General features: G+C 43.2%; 1 protein-coding gene across 10 annotated transcripts in view; it reads right to left on the bottom strand.

The window, feature by feature from the left end:
* Window positions 1–57: 57 nt before the first annotated feature.
* CAP1 (cyclase associated actin cytoskeleton regulatory protein 1) overlaps window positions 58–9,302 on the bottom strand; it is a 32,455-nt gene continuing 23,210 nt past the window's right edge. For all 10 annotated transcript variants that reach the window (XM_021939797.2, XM_021939802.2, XM_021939815.2 and 7 more), the window contains exons 5-13: window positions 8,011–8,154; window positions 7,820–7,905; window positions 6,072–6,177; window positions 4,660–4,837; window positions 2,809–2,993; window positions 2,408–2,531; window positions 2,178–2,260; window positions 1,711–1,854; window positions 58–1,243 (exon numbers count right to left, since the gene is read on the bottom strand). In XM_021939797.2, coding sequence (XP_021795489.1) covers window positions 1,160–1,243; window positions 1,711–1,854; window positions 2,178–2,260; window positions 2,408–2,531; window positions 2,809–2,993; window positions 4,660–4,837; window positions 6,072–6,177; window positions 7,820–7,905; window positions 8,011–8,154 — 1,134 coding nt within the window. In that variant the 3' untranslated portion in view covers window positions 58–1,159. The remainder of the gene's footprint in view (window positions 1,244–1,710; window positions 1,855–2,177; window positions 2,261–2,407; window positions 2,532–2,808; window positions 2,994–4,659; window positions 4,838–6,071; window positions 6,178–7,819; window positions 7,906–8,010; window positions 8,155–9,302) is intronic.

Below are 9,302 nucleotides of genomic sequence, written 5' to 3'. Positions count from 1 at the left end.
GTGTTTTCAGTATTTTTTACATTCCTGTACAGCAAGTATCACAGGTAAACAACTAAGCAAGTTTGGTATTAACTTTATTCTATTTTCTGTATAACTTTAAGTACATAAAGGTTTATTTCCACAGGCCTCAGGAAATGGGTAGAAATCACAGGACAATCTCTCTTCCCACCAAAAAAAAGTTGCATATTTTGGTAAGTGTTTGTCCTAGAGGGGAAAAACTGAAATTTACATTAGCAGTGCTGTGCAAGATTCTTACATAAATCAAGACCTAAAACCAGCCTGCAGTGGAGGTTTTAGTCCTCTGTTCAGGTGCTTGGACAGAAGCCATAAGCTGATGAGCATGACAGGGAAAAGCAGGCAGTGAAGACAGGTGACAGGCACCTAGCAGGGAAGGAGGATTCAGGAATGCCAGACTCCTTGAAATGGTGTGTTGTTTTTCCTTTTTTTTTTTTCCTTTTAAAGTCATCTCTATAGGAAGGTGCTAGTCAGGGATCCCAGAGAAAGAAAGGGTTCAAGACTCCATTAACTGCCCTGGATAGCAGCTAGTACCGCAGACTCTCCTATCTCATGGTTGAGGCAGACCCAGGATAGAACAGAGAATAAAAGGAATGCTTATGGGAAACCATTCTGCATGGAATGCTAGATGGCCAAGCCTCAGCCTTCGGTCCAGTGCAACCCTTGCCTCACTTGTCAACAGTGAAAATTAGTTTGGTTAGAAGAACCATCTGGAAACACACCAGCTTCTGCTACCTTCATGCTCACTGTTAGAAAAAGATTAACCAGTGTGAACATTCTGATCTGTTAATTCCTGGGACTGTTTTCTTTCCAATGGACTGTTTGTTTGTTGGTAGAATAACCCCCAAAAGCTCAAAGCTAAAATGCATCATCAGTCCTAGTCGGCAGTTCCTTAAGAATGGACTGGCGGCGTGGTTGAGCTGATATGGAAAAGCTGCACCTTCCTGCAGAAGATCAACTGACCTGCTATCTCACCCCAAATTTCAGCCTGAGGTATATTTCAGTGAAGGCAGGTAGCTGTGCTTCTCAGAGCAGAGAAGCAGTTTTAAGAGCAGAAAGGTAGAGGAAATCTAGAAAAGAACCGTCTTGATACAGATTTATCCCATGGTGTGAAGGGAGGGCAAAGAACCCAGTGGCACTTCGCTTATCCAGCAATTTCTGTCACTGTGGTGACCAACTTCTGCCCATTCCAGAGGGTCTTGAACTGCTCAGGAACTGGGAATTCATTCTGCAAATAAAGAAGAGACAGCAGGTTTAAATCTGAGCTAAAGAAGAGCTGGGGCTAAATCTCACACATTTCTCCCAATGCTTGCTTCCACTTAACCCCAGGAGCACGGGAGGATGTAGCAAGAGACAAATCATAGAGCCATGCTGTGTTCTAGTGTTCAGTGATCTTGGACAGACAATAGTCTATGGGGTGTAAATAACAGTACATATGGCTTTACAGCAAAAGCTTGACAAAGTGCCATGGCTCATCCCCATTCTTTTTTGCTACCTTGAGCTCCATTTAGGCAGAAAGCACCTTCCTTTGGAGCTCCACTACACTGGACTACCTCATTTCTGTGTGTTTTTGGTGTGCATTATTGGGTTTTTAGCTGCTCAGTGCAGAATGTTCATGAAACAGCTTTCTCCAATGCAAGAAATCTTCAGTCCCTTCTGTTTTTAACATCATACTAAAGAGATCAAGAAACTTACAAAGTCACCGCCTTCTGTAGGAATGAGGACATTCATCTCGGAAGATTTGGCACTGACTATTTCACAATCCAGGGAATTCTTGCTCAGGTAAGCATGGCAGCCATCTGTTTTGTTGATGGATATGGTTGGCACTTTACCCATTACCTGCAGAGTAAACCAAGAGAACTGAGTCCCAGCAGCTGGGGAGGACAAGAGTAAGTTGCAGGAAAAGCTTTCCTGTTTCACGTGACTCAGCAACTACATGAAAAGCTCACAGGTGCGCAAGACACTGGATACTTGGGTGGGTTGGGATGGGTCCTGAAAAGAACTCGCCTGAAGAGCCAACCCCTCTTCTGCCACGTCCAAAGCATCTCAGCTTACAGACTTTGTAGAATCAGATTCCCACGAAAGCAACATCTGTGGGTCTACCATGTCTCTTTCAATTAATTCCTCAGGGACAAAAAGAAGGAGCCAAAATATCGAGTTACCTGAACTTTGACATCCCTACTGTTGATTATCTCCACAATGCCCACCACGTCATCGAATACCAGACCAAGTTTCTTACAGTTATCTAGGGGAAGAAAGGGAGTTTGTCAACAGTATAACTTTAAAGGAAAGTAATATACATTTAGGAATCTTTAAGATAGGGTAGGTAAAATGATATTCGCCTTCTCGGGCTCTGGGACGGGGCTTGCATGGGACAGCGACAAAGACTCACCTACTGTAATGGAGTTAATTTTGCCCTTGATTTGCAATGTCGTGTTGACACACTTGTATATGTAAGCCACCTGTTTCAGCTCTGTGTCATCAATCACCAGGTTGGAAACATTTTCCTGATTTTCCTATTAGAGAGAGCCCAGGATTCTCATCATAAAGCACACACCAAACGAAAAAAACCCAGGCTATCCCAAACTTTTTGTTATTGCAATTGAAGCCAGAACTCTGCCCTCATCTAGCTAAGCTCCATTTAACCCCGTCCCTACTCCTTTTCCCCGGGAGGCGGAGGTTGCAGTGAGCCAAAATCGCACCACTGCACTCCAGCCTGGGCGACAAAGTGAGACTCCATCTCAAAAAAATATAATAAAAATACCTGCCCCTGTCTAGGTATTTTTAACTTACCACTCTCCATTTCTTGCCCTCCAGTTCAAGTACAGCTGGCTCCTTCTTTGTGGCTGGTTTGGGGGACGGGCTGGTTTGGGGTTTAGGTGCAGAGAATGGCTTGGGGCCACTGCGTACTGGACCACTCTGAGCCTTCAGGGCAGGGTTCTTGTGAGTCTTCATGTCATCAGATACATGCTTCAGGGCTGTAAGAACAACAGCTACCTTGTTCCTGTCCTTCATACCAGACCTCTGAGCTGCTATCATCACGTTAAACATCCTTAACAGAAAATTCAAAGCCAAAAACCAGAGCCTTTGAGGTGTTCTCTTGCAAGCAGTTTTGAAGAAGTACTTTTATCATTTCTCTTCTCCCCAAGGTTAAATTATATGGTTCCATTAACAATAACAACATGGAATGTGTATATACTGTGGTTGGCAATAGGGAGTAAATGCACAGAAAAAGACCTAGAAAGACATATCAAATATATATTCACAAATATGTAGTTTTTAAAGCAATAAAGGAAAAAAATAAGTGGCAGTAAAGAAAATTTGGTAAAAGGAAAAAACAAAACAAAACAAAAAACCCTCACTCCCCACAGCTAACTAACCCTACTTCCCCTACCTCCTCAGTCAGTGTTGGCATTTGCGACTCTACAATAATAGTTTTCTCTCTCTCTCTCTATATATATATGGTTTTGTTGGTTATGATCATACACATTGTTAATACATTTAGTTCAACTATTGACACTTAAAAACTTTCTCATGTTAACCTGTAGTTTAGTATCTTTCTAGGCCAGGCGCTGTGGCTCATGCCTGTAATCCCAGCTCGCTGGGAGGCCAAGGCAGGTGGATCACCTGAAGTTAGGAGTTGGAGACCAGGCTGGCTAACATGGTGTATTTTTAGTCTCTACTAAAAGTACAAAAAAATTAGTTGGATATGGTGGCAGGTGCCTGTAGTCCCAGCTACTTAGGAGGCTGAGGCAGGAGAACTGCTTGAACCTGAGAGGCAGAGGTTGCAGTGAGCCGAGATCACATCACCGCACTCCAGCCTGGGCAAAAAAGTGAGACTCCGTCTCAAAAAAATAAAATAAAATAAAAATAAAAGTAAAAATATATTTCTTTTATGTTTTAAGGGAAAAATAATTCATGATCTCCCACAGCAGGCTGACACACGCCTTGCTTTGAACATGGCCTGATCTATGTTAACTGTATAACAAATACTGAATGGCCTTTATCTCCACTATTCCTCGTGGTTGTAACTTACATACTAGATTTTTTTTTCTTGGTTCACTGTAGAAAAACATGTAATGATGGCATACATTTCATCAACAGGACATGTGGTAGTTAACAAACCATTTCTCTTACTGTTGGATTTAGGTTGTTACACCATTTTTAGCTACTATGATTCCTAGAAGTGGCTGGACAACTCAGACTTCCACCAGCTGTGTTAAGGGTATCTACTTTCTCTATACCAACATTAGGTCACTCTCATGCAAATTTTCCATGTAACCAGTATGCATCTTCTAAGGAAGTTAACTCCTAACACAGTGCCTTCCCAGAGGCCATGTGGTGCTACGGAAAAAGCTCTGGGGAAAACCGCCAGCTCTGTGCCTTGGCACAAGAGGGTACTCTATATATGCTACCTAATATTAAGTCACTTTCCCATGGGGCAGAGGGCTTCCTCCAACTGTGATCATCATTTTCAATTTCCATTTAGGCCAGCTTTGCTGTCCCTTAAAGGAACAGGACACACTAAATGACTCCCACACAAGTCGGGGTTGTGGTTTACAGACTAGTTGTTGGGTTCTGGTTGGTGGGGTCTGGCCCACACAACTTGTTGTACCGACTGTTTGTGTCAAAGTGTTCACTCACCATGTGTGATGCTCTCCCCCTGATTAATTTGCGCAAACAGTGCTGAGCGGGAAGCGGACTCATCTGAGCCTGAACTGGTAGAGACTGGGGGAGGAGGGGGGCCTGGCGGAGGGGGAGGAGGACCTGATCCAGCAGAGGGTCCAGATGGCAGTCCACTCAGTTCTTTTGCCACAGGCCCCTGAAACAATAAGAGAAGGTAACATCGTCATCCTCTCTCTTCCCCACTGTACCATTCCCAGTAGCACCCTACATGTGGCCAGTGCACATGGGGTCCCCACTACAGCCTTTGAGGCAATGATTAATGCGTCCTACCCATACCCAACTTGGCTTTATGCCTTCTCACCCTTTCCCGAAGATCCAGCTCTCAGTTCTATTTCTTGACCATCACATTTTGCCTTTGACCTCACCTGATTCCAGCTTTAAAAACTCTTTCCACAAATCTATTTGACATCTTCCTTAGTGTGTTACCAGTACCTCAGATTCAACAAGTTCAAAACTGATTTCATCATTTCCTGCCTGCTCCCCTCCCTGTATAATCATCCCCTTGTCCCTGTTTCAGTGAAAGATGTTACCATCCAAGGCTGACTATTCAGTCTTCTTTGAGGATTCCAACTTCTTCAACCTTATCAAATCTCTTTCTATTATCTTGGTGCTATCTCCTGCAAATGTTTTTCTACTATCTCCCAAACACCATGACTACTTTCATAATCCGAGCATGAGTCCTTATCCCTAACCTATACACTGAGACTCTTTTAAAGACAAATTGGATCATTATCACTCCCTTGCTCAAATACCTCATCCCAAAGTCTCAGCCTACCTTCCTTTCCAGCCTTTTCTCCTAAAAATCTGACCATTTCCCCTTATTGAAGCCAGAGATGACCAATCTCTACATTTACTCTGCATTTATTTTGTTTAAGCTGTGCCTTTTTTTGTAGTATCCCACTTCTCACTGCCCTATACTTCTTTCAAGTCTCACAGAAGAGTATATACCTTCAAAGCATAATCTCTTCTAGTGAGAAGCACTCTTCTTTTCCTCATACTCTAGAGTCTGTATCTTTATTATAGCATTTGGCTTAGTGATTTGTACTATTGTACTGGGGTTTTGCGTTCCTATTTTTAAGCGCCTTAAAGGCTGGGACAGTGTAACTCATTTGTGTGTGTCTCCCACTCCAGCACCAATCACTGTCCCTGACATGTTTATTGAAATTGAATACCACCAAGTATTCCTTCTCCTATGATCCTTGCTTCCTTTACTCTTTTTTCTCTTTCTTTCTCCCCCTTTTCTTCCTCCCTTCCACTGAAAAAACTAGCATTCCCTCACAGACTTTGGTAGTGCTGAAGTCTAAGAAACCTGTGGACCCCACGCTGGAGAGAGAAAGTGGGAGGGAGGGAGGGAGGAAGGATTCACTAACCGTTTTGCTCCAGGCCAGTCCGGTGGTATGGAACTCCTTAATGTAAGCCTGCAGCTCTGTCCATATACTTAAATAAGCTTTGACCCAGTCTACATGCTTCTTATCCCTGGGAGGATTAAAGAAGAACTTGTCACAGGTGGTCCAGGTACATAACAATGGTGATTCCAGAACCCTTCTTTCCTATGGGCTCACATTCTCCTACCTGTGGTGTTTCTTAGGCTCTGCTCAATGGCTGCTTTTCTGTTATCACCAAACTTCTGTGTATACACAACCTAGTCTATTACCCTAATCAGACCAAACTCCACTAAGATAGAGACTCTGGATTCTATCTCTATCTCTCATAGCAATGTTTCTCAAACTGTTTTAAGTACCAAAACTTTTTTCTTTTGACCATTTGCTTATTGAAACTTTTTCCAAAGTAGAACCTAAACACCATCTAATATGTAAAACTGATAAAAGAAGACAAGCAGACATTCTGTACATAAAACCATGGTAGAGAGGAGAGCTCTTAAGTATCACTGTGGAACTCTAAGAAACTTAACTGCCTTACGAGACAATGCCTCATGTCAAAATATGCCCACCCCCACCAAAAGCAAACTTAAACTTTCCTTTAGGAGGAAACAATCAGCATTAAATTATAGAAATAGCATTGTACCTATGGTCCAAGTCCCCTCTCTTCTTGTATATTAGCTGGGAAGGTTATTTAGCCTGAGACTTAGTTTCCTCAACTGTAAAGTGATGGGATAATGGTGGGATATATCAAAACACTGTCATGCTTAATTCCATGTTGCTAGAAGGATAAAGAAGTGCCTGTTGTTCTGGGACACATTTCACTCACAGGAAGGTGCAGTATTCCTTAAAAAGAGTAGTTAATAAATGTTTGTTGATTGATGAAGGATGGAAGAAAGGAAGGGTTTGCATAGACATGCAACTTAGTAAATTTTGCCTGCAATCATTCCAGTTCAAAACCAGCAATGGAGAAGTCAGAACTGGTAGACGTATGTGGTTAGACATACAAGGACTGCCTTACGTAATACCTGCATTGGCTAGGCAGCCTTACTCTCACTTTAACTGACTGCATGAAGAATTTCTATTAAGTCCTATTGAACCCTTTGCCATTGGGCCAGATAACGAATTCTCAACAAAGAAACAAAATCTTATATAAAGGGCATTAGTCCATGTTACTGTCAGCAAAACTTCCTAAACCGAGAAGGCTAAAAGGGCCTCTACCAACAAAGGAGAGAAAGCAGAAGTGGAAGCAGAAACATTTCCTGTTTGCAAATGCAGCTGTGAGACAATATCTATAAAGCTCTCCAGAAAGCAGCCCTGAGATAAAACCAGCACAGTGGCTAAGGGCAGCCTTCAGTAACTCCAAAGTGCTACTCCAGCAAGTAACCAAATGGGTTTATCCTTTACCCCTTGAAAAAAGGCTGAACTTGGCTGGGCACAGTGGCTCATATCTGTAACCCCAGCATTTTGGGAGGCCAAGGCAGGAGAATCATTAGAGACCTACCTGGGAAACAGTGAGATCTCATCTCTACGAAAAAATTAAAAAATTAGCCAGGCATGGTGCAGCATGCCTGAAGTCCCAGCTACTTGGGGGACTGAGGTGGGAGGACTGTTTGAGCTGGGAGGTTGAGGCTGCAGTGAGCTGTGATTGTGCCACTGTACTTCAGCCTGGGTGACAACACGAGACACTGTCTCAGAAAAGAAAAAAAGAAAGAAAGAAAAGAAAAGGCTGAACTTACACATCTTTGTACTCTTTGAGGACTCGGTTTGTATAAAACATGGCAGCATCATTCATTTCTTTCACATAAGGGCCAGGCTTGGGAGCCTAGAGAGAAACAAGCTGTCAGTGACTCAGGACCTCTCCAACTATATTGCCTTGCCTCTTAGAATCTATACCCACACTCCCAGCCCTGGAATCTGCACTGCTCACCATAGCCACCCAGCCCAGGGCCTGGATACTTTCGCTGACAGCTGACAGGTGGTTAAACAACTTGCTGCCTCGGTTCTTCTCCCGAAAGGTTATCACTTCTTTGATCTGCTCTGAGATGGGTGCCAACAAATCGGAAAGCTTATTCTAGGAAAAGATACAAGAAAAGATTCAGGTTAACATCATTCCACAAAGGTGTCTATGCCTTCCGATCCTGAAGGTACGAATTCTCTATGGACTCTAGTGAGTACCCAAATAAACTGCATTAGTCCTGTCCTGATTCCTAAGGCTAAAATACTGCTCATCATCTCACTCTCCTCATAGAGTTCCAACTCCTCAGGCTGTACCTGATGGTTCTTCATGATCAGGATCCATACTTCAGCTATACCACAATACCTCCATTTCAGCCACTTGTCTCTTTTCTGTTCCACTTAGAGGACATACACTCAGGACATCATTCCTGTGCATTTGTTGTCAGAATAACCAATTTTGGCATTTTATCACTCACCAATACAAACTATTAATGGACCCATGTGAATATGTTTTACTTTCTCATTAATTCTTCAAAGATGAGCTCTTTTATCATCATTAAAGCCCTCAATGCATTGCTAGTCATGTAGTAGCTGCTGAGTAAAGAACTGATGAATCAAATGCAATTAGGGGGCTTAGTCTGGGCATGGTGGCTCACGCCTGTAATCTCAGCACTTTGGGAGGCTAAGGCAGGAGAGATGCTTGAGACGAGGAGTTCGAGACCAAACTGGACAACACAGCACGACTTTGTCTCTACAAATAATAGAAAGAATTAGGGCCAGGCATGGTGGCTCACGCCTGTAATCCCAGCACTTTGGGAGGCCAAGGTAGACAGATCGCTTGAGTCCAGGAGTTCAAGATCAGCCTGGGAAACATGGCGAAACCCCATCTCTATAAAAATACAAAAATCAGCTGGGCATGGTGGCACATGCCTGTAGTCCCAGCTACTCAGGAGGCTACGGTGGGAGAATCATTTGAGCCTGGGAGGTGGAGGTTTCAGTGAGCCGAGATCCTGCCACTGCACTCCAGCCTGGGCAACAGAGTGAGACTTCATCTCAAAAATAAATAAATAAATAAATAAATAAATAAATAAGCAAGCCAGGCGTGGTGGCACACACTGTAGTCAAGGCTACTCAGGAGGCTGAGGTGGGAGGATCATTTACGCCTGGGAGGTCAAGGCTTCAGTGAGCTGTGATTGCACTACTGCACTCCAGTCTGGGTGACAAAACAACACCCTGTCTCAAAAAACAGATTTAAAAAAAATA

The sequence above is a fragment of the Papio anubis genome, chromosome 1 (genome assembly GCF_008728515.1).
Source record: "Papio anubis isolate 15944 chromosome 1, Panubis1.0, whole genome shotgun sequence".
In the NCBI taxonomy this organism is placed as follows: domain Eukaryota; kingdom Metazoa; phylum Chordata; class Mammalia; order Primates; family Cercopithecidae; genus Papio; species Papio anubis.
Note: the sequence above shows the minus strand (reverse complement) of the source record. Positions and strands in the feature narration are given on the sequence as shown.